Source organism: Myotis brandtii, unplaced genomic scaffold (assembly GCF_000412655.1).
Source record: "Myotis brandtii unplaced genomic scaffold, ASM41265v1 scaffold893, whole genome shotgun sequence".
NCBI lineage: Eukaryota > Metazoa > Chordata > Mammalia > Chiroptera > Vespertilionidae > Myotis > Myotis brandtii.
In genome coordinates this window covers 398,527-423,531 of record NW_005371660.1, presented here as the reverse complement: position 1 = coordinate 423,531, position 25,005 = coordinate 398,527, and the positions used below count along the sequence as shown (strand labels likewise).

Here is a 25,005-nt window from a genome sequence, read left to right as displayed (position 1 = left end):
TCCTATATAATAAAAGGCTAATATGCAAAAAATCGACCAAACGACCAGTTGCTATGATGCGCACTGACCACCAGGGGACAGATGCTCAACGCAGGAGCTGCCCCCTGGTGGTCAGTACTCTCCCACTGGGGGAGTGCTGCTCAGCCAGAAGCCAGGTTCACAGCTGGCAAGCGCAGCAGCGGTGGTGGGAGCCTCTCCCGCCTCCGTGGCAGCGCTAAGGATGTCCAACTGACGACTTAGGCCTACTCCCCACAGGCCTAAGCCATCAGTCAGACATCCCTCGAGGGCTCCAGGATTTCGAGAGGGCACAGGCTGGGCTAAGGGACTACCCCACCCCCCGAGTGCACAACTTTCTTGCACCAGGCCTCTAGTTGTTAATAATTCTGTACTGCATATTTGAAAGTAGCTAGGAGAGTAAATCTTAGAAGTTCTCATCATAAAAAAAAATATATTGTAGCTATGCATGGTGACAGATGGTAACTAAAATTACTATGGTGATCACTTTGCAATATTTTTAAATACCAAATCATTATGTTGATGATTTGGTAACTAATACAGTGTTATATGTCAGTTATACCTCAATTTTTTAAAAAGGTACCAACCTCTAGTTATATAGATAGATAAGTTCTGGGGATCTAATGTACAGCATGGTGACTACAGTTAACAACACTGTATTATATACAGTGGGGCCTTGACTCACGAGTGTCCCGACTAACGAGTTTTTCGAGATACGAGCCGTCTCTCAGCCGATTTTTTGCTTTGAGTTGCGAGCTAAAATTCGGGTTACGAGCCAGCTTCAGATACCCCACCACTAGTTGGCGCAGCGAACGTCACAGTGAACGCCACAACATCAGCCCAGCATCACGTGTCTCACTCGTTCACTTTAAGATTTGACATACGAGTAATTTGAGTTACGAGCTCCGTCACGGAACAAATTAAACTTGTAAGTCAAGGCCCCACTGTATTTGAAAGTTGCTAAGACAGTAATTCTTAAAAATTCTTATGACAAGAAAATAACTGTCACTTTATGAGGTGATGGGAGTTAACTAAACTTATTGTGGTAGTCACTTCACAATATACATATATCAAATCACTATGTTGTACACTTTACACCTATACAATTGTATATGTTAATGACATCTCAATAAAACTTGAAAAAAGTAAAACAACCATTTTATTTTTATCACAAAAAATGGGGAAAGGCTCAGCTGAGCAGTTCTCTCATGGGCTCTCTTGAGTGGGCTGGCTTCATGGGTGTACAACCTGGGCAGTCTCAGAGGGCCCTGTGCTTAAATGGGTCCTATGCTTGACATTCTTAATAACTTTTGACAAGAAATTACACACTTTAATTTTTCACAAGGCCCCACAAATTATGTAGCCTATTACTACTATCATTTCTATTATTCAACCTTGCTCTTGAGGTTGCATTCAGATATAGGTTAGGGCTACATTCAACTGAAGTCCCTACTAGGCTGAGTGTGCAGAATGTTTTCCTCACTTGGCGGTCGACGGGGAGCTCATCAAGAACTCCCAAGGAGAGCATCTACACATGGCCTTCCCAGCAGGGCAGTTGGCTTCCCCTAAGAGCACCCCAGTGAACCAGGTGGAAGCTGCATAACCTTTTGTAACCTAGCCTTGAAAATCATAGAGCCTGACAGAAGTTAGCAGGCCTCCACCTGCAGGTGGCTAAATGGAGCAGGGATTGGTTGTTCAAAACCAGACAATTGCTCAGTGAATAGAACGCACTGACCACCGGTTTGGCTCAGTGAATAGAGCGTCGGCCTGTGAACTAAAGGGTCCCGGGTTTGATTCTGGTTTAAGGGCATGTACCTCAGTTGCAGGCTCCTCCATGGCCCTGGGGCCCTGGTCAGGGCTCATGCAGGAGGCAACCAATCGATGTGCTTCTCTCAAATAGATATTTCTCTCTGTCTTTCCCTCTCTCTTCCACTCTCTCTGAAAATCAATGGAAAAATATTCTCGGATGAGGATTCAAAAACAAAAACAACAAAAAAACACAGACAGTCGACCAAGGTAGTGAGCAACTTTAGGAAAAACTGGAGGGAAATTGAGTATGTTGCTCAGAGATTTCCAGAAACCTGTGGGTAACAGAGTCTGGTAAAGGACTGGACTTCTTCTACCAAGGCAAGGTGAAGGCCATTACAATCTGAGGTGTTTATGGTAGTGGTGAAGTCAAGGACCTATTGGCTACATTTCCAATGAGCTTTGCATAAAACTTAACATTATAATTGTAGAATTATGCAAATATCAAAGTTAATGTGCTCTCTCTGACCACTCACAGAGAGACTGATCCTTAGAGAAGATTCCATGGTTCAGAGATTCTAGTCCAGGCAAGTGACTCCTGACCGATCTCCATAGAGAGGCAATGTGGCTCGGTGATGAAAGGCAGGTTTCTACCACCAGATGACTATTGTAACCTCAAGAAAAGTACAAACTCAGTTTCACCCATACCATGACATGAATTAGCAGATCCTAAATCACAGAGATATATGACTGAATGCATGCAAGTCAGAAGACTGTCTACTGTGTTGTAACCATTAAACAAGTACTGGCTTTCATTACAAAGGGTTCCAGCCTTAATGAAAATAATAGGAAATCAATTGGTATTCACCTTCTGTACAATAGGAGTAATTAAATAATTTCTTTCCCTTGTAAACACATATGACAAGAACTTCAATTCAACTAAACTCTTAAACCCAAATCATAATACTTAGCAGATTTCAAAAGCTAAGCAACATAGTTCCAAAATATATGTTTCTTTTATACTAAATTGCATTGTCTATGTGTTTTCAAATACACTAACCAGAAGTCTGGCATCCCATACACACGTAGGGGACTGAGCCCGCAAACTGGGCATATGCCCTTGACCGGAGTCGAACCTGGAACCCTTTAGTCCGCAGGCTGAAGCTCTATCCACTAAGCCAAACCGGCTAAGGTCAAACCTTGTTTTCTTAATGGAATCTCACTTGAGGTTTGAGATGACCGCAGAAGGAAATCAGGCACTTGACAAGTGGTCTGTGGGAGAGCTGGGGTTTTTCTCTTAGGTGTTGAAACGCCAAGGAGTGTGGAATCAGCAGATGCCTAGGACCCCAGGAAACTCTTGCCCGATGGACTAGTATTTTTAAGATTTTTCTGTGAGCACCATGTCCCATCTGGGGAGGCCAGTCACACTCAGATCCCACTCCAGCATTCAGCCCACGCAGCCTATCCAGAGCTGGGCCTCCCAGGTCTGGTTTCTGTCATTCATGAGACTGTGGTTGTGGGAAATGGTTACATGGCTTCTGCTGTTGTTACCACTATAAACAAGGTTGGTCCTGGCCTGTCGGCCATGCAAAGGGCTGTGATAGTTCACTACAGACAGCATGTAAGGAAACCACAGAGGTAAGCCAGGGGGGTAGGAAGTCTTCAAGTTTTGTGATAGCCACAAGCCCAGAACAACTCATTAATCCATATTTGTCTGATGCATTGATTTACGTGACTTTGAAAACAAGAATTAGAAGGTGGAAGCATTTATCCATAGGCCCCACTTGAGGTGGCCTATGAAACTAGTGAGTAAGACTAGTAACAACTGGGCAGAACTTGGCACTGTTCTAATGCCTGACATTCATTATTTCTTTTAATCAGCACCACAACCCTATGAGGGTAGTTGAAGAAACTGAGGGTCAGAGATACTAAGTACCTTATCCAAGATAGACTATAGATATGAAAACACACAGACAGAGAAGTTTAACATGGAAGGCAACTGTACATATATAGAGATAACCTCTTATTTACATTATATAGTTCACAATAAAGTAATCAAAACCTCTATAAGAATTATCTACTTTTTATAAGTAGAGATAATTAAAGGTCCAAATATAAAGGAATAACTAAATAAATGCTGGTTCATCAACTTGAAAGGATAGTATCTAGTCACTAAAAATTATTGTGAACAGTATATGGAAACACAGAATATTACATTAAATATAATGTTAAGTTAAAAAAAATTACCAAATACAGATTGCATGTATGCTATGATTGCAGCCATATAAGGCATGTATCTATGAGACAGATGAGCAGAAGAGAAAGAAAAATAATAAGAAGTTATAGGATATTGTAAGGGGAGAGTGGATGACTTTTCTGTTTTTTAATGCACTAAACAATACACTCACCATGTCGGGTGCTATTCTAAGCACCTTAGATACATTATCTTATTCTAGCCTATCAAAAACTCTGTGAAGTAGGAACTATTGTCCTCCCCATTTAACCATAGAGAAAAGGGAGGTTAGGTGACTTGCTTGTGATCATTAGTAACTGGTGCAGTTAGTAAGTACCAAAGCTGGCACTTTAACTTGGTACCTGGCTCCCTCAGCCACATGCGTAGTGATCTCTGATAATGCTATGATATTTGTACAGTTTAAGAGAAGAGATAACCATTTTGTAGGCAAGAACATCTTCATACTCAAATCTAAGTCACTTTTTTTTTTACCTTAGTTTCAAACTATTTACTCTTCACTACTGAGCAAAATTCTCAAAATCATGTCCACTAGTGAGCCAGCAGTAGGAGGTCACAATTTCTAAAGCACACACTTGACATAACCCCTATTATAAAATTACAAGACCAAGCACCTGGTACTAGTAAATAGAGAGTGTTTCTGGAAGGGTAGTGAGTGGTGGGTTTCCAGTGCTCTTTGTAGATCAAGAGTTAATCCTGCCCTAACCGGTTTGGCTCAGTGGATAGAGCGCCAGCCTGAGGATTCAAGGGTCCCAGGTCCGATTCTGGTCAAGGGCATGTACCTTGGTTGCAGGCACATCCCCAGTAGGGGGTGTGCAGGAGGCAGCTGATTGATGTTTCTCTCTCATCAATGTTTCTAACTCTCTATCCCTCTCCCTTCCTCTCTGTAAAAAAAAATCAACAAAATATTTTTTTAAAAAAGAGTTAATCCTGAGAACCTCCAGTGACTTATGTAAGAAACATTTTAATCATTCTTCATTTTCAGATAGGAAAATAGTCTGGTGAAGAAATATTAGATACCTCTCCAACTCTGTGCAAATGTACTCATTAGATAATCAAGCAATAGGGGGTCTGCCATCCACGAGACCAGAATTTAAACCTTAAGGCTAATATTTACTAGCTCTTGTGACTTTGGGCAAGTGATAAATCCTCATTTCCCTCATCTGTAATCCTATATAGTAAAAGGCTAATATGCAAATAGACGGAACAACAGAACAACCAGTCGCTATGACATGCGCTGACCACCGGGGGGCGTGCATGGAACATGGTGGGTATCGGCCGCGGCGGGATGGTGGAGCAGGTGAGCGGGAGCACCAGACCATGGCAGGATGCCAGTCGCTGTTATTGGGGCAAGCCTCTGGTGGTTACTAAAAAGTCTTTGCTCCTGCGCTCCACAGTCCCACCTGGCGTTTGCACCACTGCCAGCACCCAGCGCCGTTCTGATTGCTCAGCGCTGTCAGTGGGTGAGAGTGGCGGCTGATGGCCCCAATCGTCCCTCAGGAGCTTCTGCAGCGGGTGCAAGCCGTGGCTCTGGTGCCGGCTGTGGGTGCAAGCAGAGCTGGCGCCATCAGCACGTGGGAGCTGCGGAAGCAGGAGCAGGGCTGCTGGCATAGAGGGGACTGGGGGGCCACGGCAGGAGGGGCAGGGCAGGGGAGCAGAGGATGGGCTGAGACCCACCCCTGTGCCCACCGCAGCCTCATGGCCCACAGTTCCTTTCAAGGTGCACTAATTCTTGCACTGGGCCCCTAGTATGGGGATAATAATCTTTTCAAAGTCATGGCATTGTTGTGAGAACTAAGATGTACATAAAAGTAGCACAGTGCCTGACACACATAGCCAACACTCAATGTATATGAGCTGCTATTACTACTATCATTTCTACTATTCAACCCTCAGTGGAATTGTTATTGAGTTTAGCTCCTTGGATCACATTAATACTCCAAGGTTCTGCTGCAAATGCAATTTAATTCTATTGCAAATATAAGAAGATGCAGAATTATAACTTGGGAAGTCATAACCTCCCTGATTATCAGAATCACAAATATAAGAAACATATGAAGGAAAAACCTTCCATACATAAAGGTTTCTTCCACTCCCCCACACTTGATCTCACACACTGCCCAAAGAAATTCTGTTTTCCTGGGTACTCTTTAAAAAAAAAAAGAATGTTTTTTTTATAGTCTTTTTTTGATATTGGACATGCATAAGCAAGGTTTAGAGCTCATCTGCTTCGGAAGCTATCTTTAATCCAATGATTTTTTCCCTTGGCACCAAACAGGTTGCCAAAAATATATATCTCAGTGTTTGAAAAAACGTTTGTGTTCCTTTTTACCCAAGAGGAATCCAACTGAACATGTACCACCTCTGTGATTTATTGAATTTAAAATTATTTTCTTCCCATTTACAGCAGTGAAATAGGCTACACTGTTTGGGGCCCCAGAGGGAATTTTTTTTTAATGTATGAAAGCTATAGTTTCCTTCACTCTTTTCAAATTAATTTAAAGTGATTTAAGCAAAATATCTACATAATAATAACATATCGACAATATATAGATCATTTATTTAAACTGCCTTAAATTCCAATAGTCCCCCCCACCTTATCATGGGGGATATGGTCCAAGACCCCCAGCGGGTGCCTGAAACTGTGGATCGTACCAAATCCTAGGTGTACTATGTTTTTTTCCTATATACACGTACTTATAATAAAGTTTAATGTATAAATTAGGCACAGTAAGAGATTAACAACAAACTAGTTTAAAAATAGAACACTTACAACAATATGCTCTAATGCAGAGGTTCTCAACCTGTGGGTCGCGACCCCTTTGGGGGTCAAACGACCCTTTCACGGGGGTCGCCTAAGACCATCGGAAAACACATATATAATTACATATTGTTTTTGTGATTAATCACTATGCTTTAATTATGTTCAATTTGTAACAATGAAATTGGGGGTCACCACAACATGAGGAACTGTATTAAAGGGTCGCGGCATTAGGAAGGTTGAGAACCACTGCTTTAATGAAAGTTACCTGAATGTGACCTCTGCTCTCTCAACATACTGTGTTGTACTGTCCTCACCTTTTCACTTAAAGGAAGCACCTTGCAGCTTCTCTTCGGCATATCCGCACCGCCAGCACCGCGACTCTTGCACTTTGGGGCCATTATTAAGTAAAATAAGAGTTACTTGAACACAAGCCCTTCCGTACCTTGATGTTGACCTAGGAACGCGGAGGTCTACCAAGTGACTGCGGGGCCAGAGCGTCTAAGCGTGGGGACGCTCCGCAAAGGGATGACGCACCTCTCGCGAGGGACCGCGCGAGATTTCATCACGCTCTTCAGTGGCGCGCAATTTAAAACTTATGAGTTGTTTTCTTATGGAATTTTCCCTTTTAATATTTTTGGACTGCAGTTGACCCCAGGTAACTGAAAAGATGAAAAGCAAACCCACATATAAGGGGGCGAGAGAGTATATACATTTGTATGCAGAGAGTAAATGGTGAGTGTAAATTTCATAACCATGAGGAATATTACAGCTGTAGTGTTTAAGCGTAAAACTAGGTAGTGAGTTTCCTGGGGCCAAGCAAAATCGGACCCTTGAGATCTGTGCCTCTTGGGACAATGACTACCAGCCACAAAGTGAATGTCATTTCCTGGCTACTGTATTAAGTCTTTCACATTTTTATTTCAATTACACACTACTCTTTTAAAATAGATATTATCCCCCATTTACATACAAGGAAGTCACGTTTCACTCAGAGGGACTAAATTGCCTAAATTCATAAAACCATAAAATGGTAGAACCAGAGTTCAAAGCCAAGAGCTCTCTAAATATTAAATGCCTTTTTGCAAGGGGAGATGGGGGGAGTGTGGTTGGGGAGAGATTAACTGGGGAACTTATATGCATATATACATAGCCCATGGACACAGACAATAGTGTGGTGAAGGTCTGGGAGGGGCGGGTGCAGGGTCAATGGGAAAAAACACACAAAGGGGACATCAGTAATACTTTCAACAATAGGTAAATTAAAAAATGCATTTTCTACCTCTCTTATTAGAAACAAACAAAAAAAAGCAAACCTATCTAATACCCATTTTTCTCACTGTAAATTACAAGTGAAAATTCTCTCATGAGATGTGGAAAGAGAGGACTAGGGTAGGGAGGGTGGGAGAGAGAGTAAGAATATGATTTTCCCCACAGCCAAGTCTTCATAAATAAGAACAGATATCAGAAGAGAAGGCTATGTGCTTTCAAGTTTCCATGTGGAAAGAGAAGTTCCTCTGTCCACACGTTATGAAGGTGGTGTAATATTTGAACGTGTGAACCACTCAACTTAGACCATTTCTCCTATAGGCAAAGCAAAGAACTGCTGAGTCCCAGAAAACTGAACTGAAAATAGCTTGCTCATTCAGCCGCAGCCGAGTCTTCAGTGGCTGCTGAAGAAGATAGATTCCCCATAAGGGAACTATTTGTAACCTTATGGGAACAAGTGGGCACAGTGTACCACCTTGTGAAGGGGAGAGTCTGCAATTCCTGAATAACAGCCAGCCCTCAGCTCAAGCTGGAGAAGGAAGCCATAACTCAGGGCCCCAGACTCTGGGGGAACCATGTACAATGCATTTGGAAATGTGGGATGTGTAGGTATGCTGCACCCGCACCCAGGGCCAGCCCTAAGCCACATAGAGCAGTGACTAAAATGGGTCTTTATTGAAAATAAAGTCAATATATATAAAAAGTCATGCACTTGAAGTCAGTGAACCTATTTCAACCACTAACTACCCAAGTGACCTTGAGCAAGTCACCTTTAGGAATTCCTCTGGCCCTCATCTGCCAATGAGCAAGATTGACCAGGTGATTGAAACCACTAACTACCCAAGTGACCTTGAGCAAGTCACCTAATTCCTCTGGCCCTCATCTGCCAATTAGCAAGATTGACCAGGTGATTGGCAGGGGCCTATTCAGCTCTAACAATGTGTGATCATAGGGGAGAAGTTGCCTTCTCTCTTATCTTCTAACTGGCCTTCAGGTTTTCAACCCCTTTTGCATATCACCACCAAAAGTATCTTATGAACTACAACTGTGTTCTTATCACATCTGCAATAGTGCATACAATACCATCCACAAGTGGGCCATTTGCCTCCTGACATGTTAATTCAATCATCATTTCAAGAAATATTACTTTTAAAAAATATTCTTTTATTGATTTCAGAGAGGAAGAAAGAGGAAGAGAGAGAGATAGAAACATCAGTGATGAGAGAGAATCATTGATTGGCTGCTTCCTGCACGCCCCCCATTGGGGATTGAGCCTGCAACCCAGGCATGTCCCCTAACCGGGAACCCAACGGTGACCTCCTGGTTCATAGGTCAACGCTCAATCAATGCTCAACCACTGTGCTATGCCGGTTGGGCAAGAAATATTTCTTATGTATCCCTCACTGTATTCATGTCCACGTTATCCCAGGCACGTGGAATGACTTGCTGCTCCCCTAACACACCAAGCTTTTTGGGGCCTCTGTTGCTTTTGTTTATACTGTTCCCTTTGCTAGAAATGCCTTTCCCCCATTTTTCTCTAAAGCAACGCATATTCATCTCACTGCAAATGTCATCTCCTTTCTGAAATCTCCTGGTGAGCTATCATCCTCTATATCTTCTCAACATTTCAGACCTTGACTATAGTACTTAGCACATTGTTTTGAAATTACACATGTACATGTGTAACAAAACAATATCTTGATACACTCAGGGGTGTAATTTTTTTCCTCTGCAATTTCCTTCATCTGTATACTTCTGCTACTCAGACAGGGGCTTTTCATATGTACTACCCTCCGGCCAGGGCTATTACTGCCAAAATGAACAGAGAAAGGAAAACACATCGCATAGTCTTGAGCATCTAAATGAACTTGGGAGATTCACGGCAAGCATGAAGCTGACAGCTATGAGAGAAAACGTTTTTTAGATTTCAAGAGCCTGAACATTTTAAGTATAAATACCAATGTTCAGCCCATAAGCAAAAGATTCTGAAGCAAAGAGATGAAGAGCCAGCCTACCAAACTACTCCATACCCACCCTCACCAATAGATAAAAGTTCTCCACAACAAAGAATTAAAAGTGGGGCCAGGCTCCTGCCACTTGCCTATCCTCAAGCAGAGTTGCAGGTGGGGGTGAGAAGTTATGCCCTACTGCCTCTCTGGAACATGGAAGACAGCAGCAATGCACATGTGCTCTGAGCCAGTGGTATGGCAGCAGTAAAGGAGAAAATGTGGTATGTCATATCTGGGCGAGAGAGGGATAGGAGAACCTTCTGAATGTCATGGAGACCAGAATATGGAAGCTCCTGTGTCCCCAGGAAGCATTAGAGGTGGATGAAAGACAACCAGTGACCCAAAAGAAGTCAGAACAAGACAAATGCAATACTGTGGCCCTTCCATATGCATTCCTTACTTTTCTTTGTATCTCTGGTGGCTAGCACAGTAGCCAATAAATGCTCACTTTGTAAAATAATGTAGCTAGGAAGATGGACGAGTAAAGAGTTACCAGGGAACATGGTAACTGTACCATTTTCCCTATTTCTCCATATATACCTCAAGAACCATTAATAATAGAATAACTCTCCAACTCATAGAGACAAGGAGCAGATTGGTGGTTACCAGGAGCTGGGGAGGGGGGAAGTGGGGAGATGTTGGACAAAAGGTATCAGTTATAAGGTGAATGAGTTCTGGGATGTAATGTATAGCATAGTGCTGTATTGTAGATTTGAAATTTGCTAAGAGTTCACCTTTAATGTTCTTATTACAGATAAAAAGGTAACTCTATTATGGAATGGAGGTGTTAACTAACCTTATTGTGGTAATCATTTCATATACTAGTATATTTGTGTATCAAATCATCACATTGTACACTTCAAACTTATATCCTGTTATTTATCAATTATATCTTCATAAAACTAATATCACCAAGCTTCCACACACAAAATAATAATAATAAAATAATTCTAACACTAGTGCTCTGATGAGAAAATATGAAAAACAAATGACAGGTATATAGAATTTCAACATTTTTAGGGCTACAAGGTCTATGAGTACAATGTGAAATGAACACCAAAAGTATTTTTAAACCATTAATATTTTATTATATTAGTACTTGATATATTATTTTTTCTCCTAAAAGTTTATATAATCAATACATCATAAATACATGAACAGTTTCCTTGCAAATATAAATATCAGGCCAACCTCATCTATATTTAGCAAAAGCTCAATAAACATAGGTAGTAGATCCTTACTCCCATCCTTTCCACCCACCCCAGCCTGCACAGCTCCTCCCACACTCTTATGTTGTGGCTATATTTTCTGCGTTTTCATCCACATGGAACAGAGGTCCATTTTACCAACAAAGCTCCCAGGGAATGGCGCCACATCCCAGCAACTGCATGGCTGGTCACCACACATGATTGTGTGGTAGTCATCCCAGCACATGAACAGAGTGGACCAAGGGCTCCTTCGTTCGCCATTCATTTTCAGGGGTTTGGGACATTGGAACATCTCAGGATAATATTAGCATTCGGAAGCACCCCAGAAAGTTAACACTATATCTAATACAAAGCTTTGAGAATTCCATGCAAACCACACTAAGAGAGAATCGGGGACCACTCAGGACTTGATGCAGGAGGAGGAGTGGCACTTCTACAGCTTCTTCAGCTAAGTTGAGGGGCAACTCTCAGGCCACGTGCATGGCGGACAATGGGGTTGACGCAGGTGCAGCCAACAGTCACCCACATCTTCTCCAGCCGGAAGGAACGAGTGCAGCCCTGGGGCTCCCTCCGGAGGACCAGGACCTCTTGCTGGATGGGAACGGAGTTCAGAGAGCTGTCTTCCTTCCCCTCGGCATCGATGCAGCCCAAGTGCCTGCACTGGGCCTCTGCAATCTCGGAGGGGAACCGGTGAGGGTCCCTGGTGATGCTGCAGGAGGAGCAGGCAGATGCAGGTGGTGAGACAGGGAGGGGACATGGACAAAGGATGCGAGCCCTGCAGCCCAGCACGCACCAGCAGGGAGGTGGTTCTGAGTAACTCCGCGCTGCAGCACAGGCTGTGGGTCAGACAGTCTGGATTCATACACAGCCCTCTGGCAGGTGCTTAACTCCCTAAGCCTCAGTTTCCTCAGCTTTGAAATGGGGATTCTCATATCTCCCTCTCATGGAATTGTTGAGAACATTCAGTGATACAAATGCATAGGAAGTGGCACACTGTAAATGTTGGCATTCACTACGTGTTAGATCTTTTAGTTTATTTTTCTATACAGTGTTATTATAATAATTATTATTCATCCTTTGCTTAGAGACTAAAATCACCGTAGGTCTCCCACTATACAGTCTACAAAGCCTACTGCTTGGAAAAGAAAACCAAACCAAAGCCCCTGAGGTTTGTAAACCCAATGGCTCCTCTCAATTTTTCCCTCAACAGCCCCCCTCAGCCAGGAGGATAAAGGCAGCCGCGCCAATCCAGCCAACTTGCCAGTTGTGTACATTCCCTCACATGGAAGCAAGACAAGCAGCCCAGCAGCACATCTCATTAACCCTGGAATTGGTTTACATACTTAATAATGGGAGAATATAGAGGAGTGCTTGATATTGCAGGGCCCTGCACATCAGACAAAGTTACAAGACTGTCCCCTGAACATCCTGCCTAGGATCCCACTTCCCAAAAGGTTTTGCCCCTCCACTGGGCTCTCTTCCCCACTCCTTGAAAACCAGTGTCTAATCTGAGTGGATCTCTCGAAACTTGACCTTTTTTGGTTCCCACTTATTCCTTTGCAGAGATCATTGTGTGGGCTGCTTTAAAGAGACCTCTCTTCCAACACAGAAAGTTTGTCAAGTCCAATCTAGGGCCCCATGAAGCAGAAAAGGGCAGAATCAATGAAAAGTTGGAAACAAAATTGTAAGACTTTGGACCACTTAGACCAAATCAACAAGAAAACTGTGTGCTCCCAGGTAAAGTGGGATTTCTGTTTTCTTAAGAGTATATGTGAGGGCTTTTAGTTTTTCTAAATTTTCTGCTTTCTGATTAGAATAAATGCACATATAGTTCCAAAGCATGTGAAGATCCGTCTCCTTTGCACTTACTTGTAATCCCAGGGGGAGCTTGAGCGGTTCTGCAAGTCATGTGAGATGGAAACAGCCCGGTTTTGACTGAGGATGCGAATGTCAACCCTCACACTGTTGTCCTCCAGTGGAGGACAAAGGGCAGTATCCCCTGCTTTGGGTTTTTTCTGAGCTGCCCCCTCCCTCAGGAGAGTGAGCCCCAACATCAACAGCAGCAGACACTTGATCTGGAAAATAGAGGAGGTTGCAGTTGGTTAGGGACTGTGGTGTCACTTACTGACAGGAGACATCCCATGCTTTACCTGAACTCAGCATTCCTGATCGTCTATGAGATCAGGACTTCTCTCTGAACCTCAGAGCCTCACCTAGAAATAGGAACAATCATACATGAAGACATCAGGGTACCAACTGAGAACTAAACTTGGTAGCCTGGTGACTGAGCCTCCACGGTGTGAGACAGAGAGACAACGAGATCTGGGACTGGGTGTAAATCTTGACCCAGCCTCCTCCTGAGCCTCTGATTTCTCTCCTTTCCAACTGGATTATAATACTGGCTGTATAACAGTATTCACAAGATTAAATGAAATGTTCTATGTAAAGCTCCTGTCCATCTAACAAAAACAGAGGCTTACTAAATGATAGCTCTAGTTTTTCTTTCCAAGATCCCATAAACCTTCCACAACATCCTTCCTCCCAGCCATTCCTTCATCTAGAATACATTGCCCACCTCGATCTTTCCAATTCCTATCCTTCCATCAAGACCCCACTCGGGCATGGTCTCCTCCAGAAACTGTCCCTAAAGTAGTTCAATTAGGAGTATGTTAATTATCCTTAAATCATGAAGTTTTTACCATACACCACTCAAGCAGCATTTCTTTACTGAATGAAAATGTACTGTTTGTGTTCATGTCAGATCTATGCCTGTTAGACTGTAAATTCCTGCAGGAGAACATGTCATACATAGAACAGGTGTTCCATAAATACTTTCTGGATGGACAAAAAGTGGGTGAGTGAATGGACAAACAAAAGAATACAGTTAAATTAACAATATAGTTAATTTCCCACAATCAATGAATTAAGAAAAATGCTAAAGCAAAGTTTCAAGTATCCATGCTAATTGAAAGAAGCAGGGACACTAATGATGCCCAACAACAGAGATATGGAAACTATTTCTTTTTAACCTTTCTATTGAAATATTGGTTTATCTGGTGTTGCAGGAATGCACAAAGAAAGAGGGTGCTCTGTGAAGACCTAACTAAAAAAAAGAACTAAAAATCTCTCCAGCTTCCCTTTGTCACAAACGTGCTTTGTTCACCTCACCATCACCACTGACCCTTACTGGGGATGGACAAGGCCCATCACCGACTCTCAACATGATGCAGAACAAGAGCTGAGGTTCAGTTGCTTTCATTCTCTGGGTTCAGTGTTGTCAGGCTCACACTTCCCATGAATTAAGGTAGGTAAGGCAACCAGACATGTTAGTTAGAAGGACCTCCGTTTTATATTTTGCAGGTAGTGGAGGCAAGAAATTATAAGAGTAAACAAAGAGGTTATGGTGCCAACGTGCTGTACCAAGGTAACTGATACTAAAAAGAAGTTGAAAGCGCGATTGACCTAGATAAGCCCGAATGAGGTTGATTTGCCTTCAGATAACCAGCAGCCATCTACTTTCATCTCCCACAATCATTCATTCACCAACTTTTTTTGTCTCTATTGTGTGGTGATTCAGGACATGGGCTCTGGAATCAGATGTCCTGGGCCCATAACTAAGTTCCAAGACACTTACTAGCTATGACTCAATTTCCTCCACCACAAAATGTGAAGATTAAATGATATGGCCCATATAAGGCATGACGAGCACGCCAGCACATGTAAATATTCAGCACAGGTGACTATTGTTAAGTCGACATTGTGCTGATGATACACAGTAGACAGGAAAGATGTGAAATTTGCCCTCATGCATCTTCCCTCTAGACGTAACATTATGACATTTTAAAAAGTAAAAGGATGCCCGCTTCGATTGCTTCTCAGGCCCATCAGTAACTTCCTTAGATTTATTACATAAATTCCTCCTTTATGTTTTTTCTTCTGTAGCATACTTACTAAATCACTTTTACATCTAATTATCAAGGCTTTAAAATAACTGTTCCTTGAGGTGATATGATTTAGCAAAAATTGCCATGCTTCTAATAAGTCATTATTATATTTGCTTATATTCTTTGAGTATTTTAGAAAACACTATTATATCTCTTTAAACATTGGATTCTCACAACTTTCTTATGGGGTCAGTAGAGCTAGTATAATTATCTTCATTAGACAGGTGAAAGAGTTGTGTCTGAGAGGCAACAAATAAACTTGGTTAGGTTCACCAACCTGTCAATGCCAGTCTGGGGACTCAACCCTAGCTGTCAGTGGCCAGTGCTATTGTTATTGAAGATCCTTATTACTGTCACCAACACGTAGCCACTCACCATATCTCATCTTAGCTTTGTCCCACCCAAGTAGCCAAGCAGTTTAAGCACTGTGACAGCTGTGTCGGGAATACATGAGTGTTGTAAGTTATGTGGCCCTTTATCAGAAAATCAGATGTTGTCTGCAAATCCCTCTAGTTTGCTCCACAAAGCTGTGGTTCTGAAACTGTAGATTTTAGTGGTTATGCAGTTAAGAGCAGGAGCTCTAACAAGGCTCTTGCTGGTTCTTAAAAACGATGTCTACAACACTTCTTCTTTAAGAGGTTCAAAATCTTGCATCTGAACCATTCAAGGAGAAGAATATTGTACTTGGAGCCATTAAACCTAGATCCATGTCCCAGTTCTTGTGTGTATATTACTCCATGATGTTAAATCACTTAACTTGAGCCATTGTTCACGTGTATAATAGGAAAAGTGGTTCCCTACCTACTTCATTGGGTCGATGAGAGTCTCAGAGGTAAAAGCAGTATTATTAATATTAACACTTATTTAATGCTTTCTCTATCTTTATTGATTGTTACATTGAAAATGGCCAGGTTAACTAAAAACTACGCATACAGCCCTAACCAGGTTGTCTCAGTGGATAGAGCATCGGCCTGCAGACTGAAAGGTCCCAGGTTCGATTCCGGTCAAAGGCATGTGTACCTTGGTTGCAAGCACATCCCCAGTAGGGGGTGTGCAGGAGGCAGCTGGTCAATGCTTCTCTCTCATCAATGTTTCTAACTCTCTATCCCTCTCCCTTCCCCTCTGTAAAAAAATCAATAATATATATATATTTTTAAAAAGAAGCCATATCCCTGATGTTCCCCAGCATCTTTAAAAAAAAAAAAAAACTACGCATACATAGATACGCTATTTCAGAGTATAGCTTTAGTCATTTGCAATGATATCAATTAATCCCCGCAAAAATCCCATGAGGAAGATGCCATTATTATTGCTCTATACTGAAAAGAGAATAATAATGCACAAGTGGTTAAAAACTTACCCCAAATCCCACATTGAGTAAGCGATGGAGCCAGGTCTTACTCCAGAGCCTATCCCCCAATGCTGCACTTTGCTGCATTTCTTGTCATCTCTAAACCAACATCTAAGTATATTATAGTATTATCATCACCATATGCCATGCCGTTTTTATGAAACCCAAGCTTTTTTAAGTTGCATGGCTTATACACAAAGAACAAAAGAGATGATTTAAGCCAATAACATGGTGAGTGATTTCCCAAGCCCTATTTTCATGCTTTCCCCAGGTCTAACCTGACTGCTGCCAGGCAAGAATCTAGACCCAGGGGAGGTAAATTTCCATCACACTAACACCTCTCTCTCCTCAAAGAGGAATGAGAAGATGCAAAAAATAATCAGCCATCAGAGACATGGCAAACGTCCCTCCTCTAGGAGCTGTCCAAAGTTCATCCCTGGGTCGTTCCACTTCCTTCTCTACCTGCACTCCTTCTCTACCTGTAGTCTTGGGGAGATCATTAAGCTCTTGGGACGCCAACTTCCTCGGTTAATAAAGATATATAGAACATATAAATGCTAAAGGGCTGGCTAAGCTTCTGCACGAAATTAGATTTTTAAGCCAGTTTAACTCTACAGTGGTGACTACAGGCGAGATAATGTAGTTCATGACCAAGAGCTAAGCAAGCTAACACCAACTACACAAAAACCATCAGGTGAAGAGCTAGCTTACACCCCATTATAACTTCTAGTTATTTTTTCTTTTTCTCCACCAGACGTGGGTCAGAATAAAAGTCAGCTCTCTTTTTAAAAGAAATAACCCCAATTGAGCCTACTTCCTGAGAAATCTGCTTTTCTGAATTCCTAGGGAATGACTCTACCTAAACAAAAGTCATTATTATTACTTACCATGGATGCGGGATGTCGGGTGGTCATTGTCCTTTTGCTCTGGTTGCCTCCTTCGTGCAGTAAGCTCTTTCTGTGCATGCCCTGTGTGTGCCTGTGTGTGTCAATGAGAGTACCTGTCGATTTTATAGCAATCAGATTGACCTGCTTACCATCTTAAGACGTGGTTGCCCCAGAGTGGCTGACGAATGTAGTTTGTTTTTTTTTCCTATTCCACTTCCTGAAGGGGAATCAAAGGGGGATCCTCAAAAGGGATGACGAAAAAAGGACCAACCCTTCCTTTTCTTCTACCCCCATTTACCTCAAATCACAGCAAAATTCTTAAGTTGCTACACAGACAAGCCAAGTTGCAATCTGCTGTCATGATCTTTTTATGGTCTTCCACTAACGGCTAAGGACTCTTGACACACATCGTATGTTCTATTTTCCAGTCATGCAATATGAACCATGATTTAAGTGGGAGATAAGTCACCCTCAGAGGAGCCCTGGTATTAAATGGCAGGCCTCTCTTGTGTTCCATTTTATTAATGGGAAAATAAAACCAAAGAAATGAGTGACATTAGTGAGAGATTCTGAAATTACATCCCCAGGTAGTTTTGTGGTAACCTGAATTTATTCTATTTTAACCCTTACTGATACTTAATAAATAATCATTATTCATACAACATATAAACGACCACTATCTTGGCTATCTCTGATTGAGGATGATTTTTTTTAACCAAAATAGATTACTGTGGTGTGTAATTTTAAATAACCGGTGGAAAGTTAATTTATCTCAGTTAACTTCAGGTCAGCAAACATTTTTCTTTCTTTCTTTTTTTAAGAAGTACTAATTGGTACTTACAAAATAGTCATGGGGAAGTAAAGCACAACATAGGTAATATAGTCAATAATATTATGATAACTATGTATGGAGCCATGTGGGTACTGGAAATATCAGAGGGATCACTTTGTAAAGTATATGAGTGTCTAATCACTAAGCTGTACACCTGAAACTAATACAAAATAATATTAAATGTAAACTATAATTGAAAAATAAATTTTTTTTAAAAAAATGTATTCTATTGATTTTTTACAGAGAGGAAGGGAGAGAGATAGAGAGTTAGAAACATCGATCAGCCGCCTCCTGCACATCTCCTACTGGGGATGTGCCTGCAACCCAGGTACATGCCCTTGACCGGAATCGAACCTGGGACCTTTCAGTCCGCAGGCCGACGCTCTATCCACTGAGCCAAACCGGTTTCGGCAAAAAATAAATTTTTAAAAAGGATTTTTATGTTCACTTTAAAAAAAGGTGAATCTAATCAAGATATGCTGCCATAACCTAACGGTGTATATGTAGATACAGAAATTGATGCCTAGAAGTGAGTTGCTACCATATCAAAAGGCTAAAAGAGTGGCATTGTCAACAGAGGTCATGTGGCAGGCTGTGTATGACAATGAAATTATAGACTAGATAAATGATGACCCACACTATGCAATGGCAAAACATTTGGTAAAATTATTGCCTGCAATAACTTAAGAGGTAGATATAGCACCTAGCAGTACAGAAACTCAACAGGAAAATACTGGAGAACAGAATGCTAGCTGTGTGTGTTGGATGCGATTGTCTGGATTTGGCAAGGTAATGCTCTTTCTTGTATTACCTTGAGCTCAGGAAAGATTTGGCAAGTTTGCAAACAAAAAGGAGAGAATGAAGAGAGTCCAGAAATTCAGAGCTTGCAAGATTAAAACAACAACAATTTATATCCCCCAAAAGTGAAAGATAAATTTAAAAAAACCTTTGAGGGAGAAATGCCCAGTAAAACCTTTCAACCAAATACATTTCCTATGGGCAAAAATCACAATGAAGCAGCTGGTACATCCTTTTAATTGAATAAAAAGACCCAGAATAAAAAGTGTAAATGTGCCCTAGCTGGTTTGGCTCACTGGATAGAGCATCAGCCTGGGGACTGAAGGGTCCCAGGTTTGATTCTGGTCAAGGGCATGTACCTTGGGTGCAGGCACATACCCAGTTCAGGGTGTGCAGGAGGCAGCTGATCGATGTTTCTCTCTCATCAATGTTTCTAACTCTCTACCCCTCTCCCTTCCTCTATATAAAATATATATATTTTTTGAAAGTGTAAATGTAGCTCTCGGCGTCCGACCTAGTTCGCGGCGACATGGTTAAACGCACCAAGAAGGTCAGAATCGTTGGTAAATACGGGACCCGTTATGGCGCCTCCCTCAGGAAAATGGTGAAGAAAATTGAAATCAGCCAGCATGCCAAGTACACCTGCTCCTTCTGTGGCAAAACCAAGATGAGGCAAGCCGCCGTGGGGATCTGGCACTGTGGTTCCTGCATGAAAACCGTCGCTGGTGGTGCCTGGACCTACAACACCACTTCTGCCGTCACAGTAAAGTCAGCCATCAGAAGACTGAAGGAATTGAAAGACCAGTAGAAGCTCCACAGTTTGAAACATTGCGAGCCTATAATAAATGGGTTAATTTATATAACAAAAAAAAAGTGTAAATGTATAGTTCTAGTAAACAACCATCAAGGAGAGAGAGAGAGAGGAGAGAGAGAGAGAGAATTGTGGAAATGAAAAGCTAGAAATAGAGATATTCTGGGAATTGTGCCACCATAAGAACCAATTTAAGTGAGAAGTTTACTAATTTTTGAGAGAGCTCTTGAAATTAATCATGATCCAACCCTCATTCCTCTTAGTTTCTTCAGAGCAGGAACTAAGGCACCAAGGAAGGTCTATTTGTCGACACCATTTCAGACATGGCAAAGAGATTACTGGGGGGAAATTTCCTGCCAGGGGTTGGAGCCAGGGACCACAAGTTGGGCACCTTTTGAAAAGCAGAATCTGGGTCTGATCAAAGAACATTCCATATGCCCTGGCTAAGACATCCCCATAATCAGCCAAGCAGGATTTCAAGTTGCCACAGACCAAACTACTGTGCTAAACCATTCTTTCTTTTTCCAAATGGAAGTATATATTGCTAGTTTCCTGCTCTATTCTACACATTCAGACCTTATGTAATGAACTATAGTATATCATTTACAAATTCGAGATGTTGAGCTACACTTCTGATAGGATGGGACTTTGGGGTGCTCTCCCTTAATGAGGGGGTAAAGATACTATGTAGGCAAGGAGAGTGAACCAAGTATTTGGTGAGCAGAAGGGTGGACTATGGTAGAAACAGTGATCACAAAAATCACTGTACTTCTCTACTGGAGATGACACTTCTTTGCCTCCTCGCTATGGGATTTGCTTTGGCCAAAGAAATGTGAGTGGAAGTGAAGTATTTCACTTCTAGGCAGAAAAATCTAATTTGTCATTCTCCGTGACTTCTCCTCCCCTGCCTCGGATTTATGGTAACATGGGGGGAAATGATGGCATAGTAAGAGAATTTGGATCTCTGAGTGGGTACAGTGAGCTGAGCCTCCCTGCTGACCTACATTGGAACATGCAAGCACCATCAAGAAATAAGCCTTTGTTCTTGGAGACCATCGCAATTTAGAGATTGCTACTATGGCATATCCTAGTCCAGTGGTCGGCAAACTCATTAGTCAACAGAGCCAAATATCAACAGTACAACGATTGAAATTTCTTTTGAGAGCCAAATTTTTTAAACTTAAACTATATAGGTAGGTACATTGTTATTAACTTAATTAGGGTACTCCTTAGGCTTAGGAAGAGCCACACTCAAGGGGCCAAAGAGCCGCATATGGCTCGCGAGCCGCAGTTTGCCGACCACGGTCCTAGTCTAAACTCACTGATAGAGACATTAAATGATTTTATAGGCTTTCCTGTTTATTTTCACTTTTGATCAGAGCTCTGACTCCTCATTAAAATATCCAGTTAAACAGTAGTTGGTTTGAAGGATATTTATAAGGTATTAAATGCAAAAAAAAAAGACTGTCATTCACTATCAAAAGCTATTTGTATATAATTTACTTTGACACCAGTGTTATCTCCAAATACTATGAAAACACTTCTAATTTCCCTGAACATTTATTTATGTTAGGGTCAGACCCTTCCGAATAAGGGTTATGAACATTAAGTCAGAATGGCCTCAAAAGCTTTCATTCCCAACCTTCAAGCCCCTTGTAGCTCTTTTTCCCCTTGAGCATAAGCATTCTTCCTCTGCTTAGGCCAGCCGTGGGCAAACTACAGCCCGCGGGCCGGATCCGGCCCTTTTGAAATGAATAAAACTAAAAAAAAAAAAAGACCGTACCCTTTTATGTAATGATGTTTACTTTGAATTTATATTAGTTCACACAAACACTCCATCCATGCTTTTGTTCCGGCCCTCCGGTCCAGTTTAAGAACCCATTGTGGCCCTCGAGTCAAAAAGTTTGCCCACCCCTGGTAGGCTATTCAGACCTTCCCAGTGAGGCTCCCTAGATGCATGGCATTTTCGGAAACTGAGGAACTGAGAGTCAAGTATCCCTAAAAGTGATTGGAATAAGCAAACGGGAGCCTTAACTCTCACAGCTGAGAGCCATACCTGTTCTCCCACTGGAGGGTTCCCTGGCAAGGGCAGGGGTGAAGGCAACAATAGGAAAGTGGGGTTGTTTCTATGTCAAAATTCAGCAGCAGTCACTTTGGGTTGGCCTATCTGAGCTACCCACAGGCTAGCGGCAGGCAAGTCAAGGTTCCGTGCAGACCTTCACTTACTCAGCAGCCATGCTGATTTCCTGCATCAAGAGGGATGGAATTAGTCAACATTACCGGGTGCAGATGCCTGGGGAAAGCCTGTGGGAGGGTCTGTCAAACACTGCTGAATTTCCTGGCTTCCTCTCACCAAAATCTCTCTAAGCTTGTTTCTACCTGGCCACTCAGGAACTGCTGATCAGCTACATTTGCTCCTGGCCTGTCTTCATACTGACAACCTGCCAAGTTCTAGGGTGGTGAACTGGGGTGGCCAGTCTAGCCCCAGAAAGATGACCTCACACTCCATTCTCACCTCTAGATGAAATGACCAGTCCCTTGCACATTGGCCCAACTCTAATGCGTGGCCCCAGCCCAGTTTATTATAGAAAGTTACCATCCCAAACCTTTCACATAAACTTATTCTTCAGCACCTGCTCCACAAAATGCTTTGTATTTCTGAGCCCTCATCCTCTCCAAACCAGTTCCTTTTCCCTGGAATGACCATTTCTGTTCTCTCTCCTCATTTAGGTTCCATCCAAATCCCTGGCCTCTTCCTGAAAACCCATCTCCTCTGACTAGCAGCTACTGCGTCTCTCCCTCTCCTGAACTCTCCGCTAACTCTCATGACACCTCACTTAGCAATGCCTTTTCTGCTGTCCACTCGAATGACTATTTGTGTGTGTGCTTGCTTTTTAAGTGTTCATGTGCTTATTCCTAATCTGCTCTCTGGCACAAACTGCCCTTTGAGTTTATGTACCTACCACTCCTACATCCCCAGACAGTTATCCTATCCACAGCTGATGCTCAGGGAATATTTATTCATTTAATTTGACTTATTTGATATGGATATTTGTTAATTTCTTCTTCCACCTGGTTTCTTGCTAATAAGAGGCTCAGAGTATACTACCACAACATACACCTCTTGGGCATAAGGACAATTTTAAGCTAAAGGCAATGAGAAACAGCAGACTCGGGGAAGGCTGCCCTCCCCCTTTCTGCCTAAAAGCAGGGCATACCTTCCCCTTTGTAAAGGTAACATAAATTTCCATTTGTAAAGGTATCTCCTTCTCTGCTATTAGAAAGGATGATGAGATTAATAACAGGAGAGGGAGAATTCTTATCAATGGAGTGGGCACCAACTTAAGTCTGCATAACAAATCCTACAAAATAACCCTTAGCTTCTATTAGTTTCCCCCATAGATTTCCCTTCCTATACTATACTTCTGCTAGAAGTTCAAATCCCTCTCCTTCCACTGTCTGGTTACTTCTGAGAGTCTGTGGGTGCATGTGTGGGGGTGGGGGAGGACCAGAGAGAGAGCTGGAGACTCCACTCCTGAGAAGTGGGTCACTTTCACTCCTGCAGGGGTCTGACTCAGTATGCTGAGGGAACAAAGAGAGGTGCACCCCACTTATCCGGGCTCATCCCACTGCTCTCCGCTGCATCTAACCCCAGGGGAGATCACACAGGTGGCTGGGAAAGGCCTTCGAGGAAAAAATAATGACTGTGAGAAGGTTCTTGGCAGCACAGACCCCAGCACTTACGTGGGAGAGAAAGCTTCCAGTAGATTGCACACATTTATGTCCATTACGCAGTTTTGTGCTGAGCAAATTACCCAGAGGAGAATGCCACCACTGATTTTTTTTATCCCATGACACCTCTCACACCCTACAGGTCCAAAGCAACCTGTCACCTGGCACCCAAGTTAGCCATTAAGGCAGAGTAGACTTCTGTCACCTTTGCTCCATCATAGATTTCAGGAGCTGCACAGGTCTTTAGAGATAATCTGGCCCAGCCCTCTCAGCTGATGATGGGGTTTGAATGGCTTTCCTAGCCTGGACCGGGGCCTTTTGATTCCCTCTAGTCTCCATCTGCAGATAAGGGGGTCCCTCTCTCTAAGTCTTCCAGGGCCATATTTCTCTCTAACCAAGTGCTGCCAAGGGAAGAAAATGATTATAATATCAGTAGCCTTACATTGTAGATGAAGCCACACAGCTCACAAAACATTTTCATAGACATTATTGTATTTGATTCTCACAACAATCCCATGAGTAAAAGACAAGTCTCTCTATTTCACAGTTGAAGAAATGGAGACGTAAAGAGTGCCTGGAAACTGTCCAAAGCCACACAGCTATTAAACAGCTGAGCTGACAAGCCCAGAGGAGAAGAAACAACTTCCCCCAGATACAGGCTGGAGAATATTTGAAACAAAGATGCACAGGGGGTGGTGGAAAGGTGATGGTTGTTAGAGATCAGACTTACAGAGCGAGCAATGGGCTCTACGTTGTCTGGACTGGAGTCAGGACACCTGGGTGATTCGGACTGTTCTCTGAAGGTTGTGAGTTTTGGCGAAAAGAGGCCACATGCTAACCTGACTAGCTCAGGGAAGGCCTGTGTGGCAGCCTTACAAACTCAGAGACCTACAAGTAACCAGAAAGGATGGTCTGAAATGAAAACTTTTTAATTAAAAAGTAGCTTATGGTGGGTAGTCATACCTAGGCCAGTATTTTCCCTGACAAAGGTCAATATTTACCTTAACTGAGCCTATTGTCTTTTTGCCTCTACTAACATATCTTTGGAATGTCAAAGTAATTTTCCTTTCCTGAGACCCCTCAAAGTATAGGTACCACTCTGTGGAGACCACAAATCTCCTCTTTGTTATTAATTATAAACTGTTTGATTGTAATGTATAAAACAAGGTGTAAAACTGCCATTCTGGAGGAGGAAACCAAGATGGCGGCATAGGTAACACCAGAGGATTGCTGCCTCGCACAACCACTTCAAAAATACAACTAAAAGACGGAACGGACATCACCCAGAACCACAGGAAGGCTGGCTGAGTGGAAATTCTACAACTAGAAGGAAAGAGAAAAGCATACCGAGACTCAGAGGAGGCGCAGTGCGGAAGTAAAATACTAAGGTG

The 25,005-nt window shown here is 42.4% G+C and overlaps 2 protein-coding genes across 2 annotated transcripts; one reads left to right on the top strand and one right to left on the bottom strand.

Moving 5' to 3' along the window:
• Positions 1-11,359: 11,359 nt before the first annotated feature.
• Positions 11,360-17,477, bottom strand: IL17F (interleukin 17F). The gene is made up of 3 exons (XM_014532448.1): positions 17,442-17,477; positions 13,129-13,334; positions 11,360-11,968 (listed from the first exon to the last, which is right to left on the bottom strand). The coding sequence occupies exons 1-3, from the start codon at positions 17,466-17,468 to the stop codon at positions 11,704-11,706; spliced, it is 498 nt and encodes a 165-aa protein (XP_014387934.1). The 5' UTR covers positions 17,469-17,477; the 3' UTR covers positions 11,360-11,703.
• A 2,101-nt stretch (positions 17,478-19,578) lies between these two features.
• Positions 19,579-19,944, top strand: LOC102251493 (60S ribosomal protein L37a). Its single transcript, XM_005885154.2, has one exon. It carries the CDS (start codon positions 19,601-19,603, stop codon positions 19,877-19,879), a length of 279 nt encoding a protein of 92 aa, XP_005885216.1. The 5' UTR covers positions 19,579-19,600; the 3' UTR covers positions 19,880-19,944.
• Positions 19,945-25,005: the final 5,061 nt, after the last annotated feature.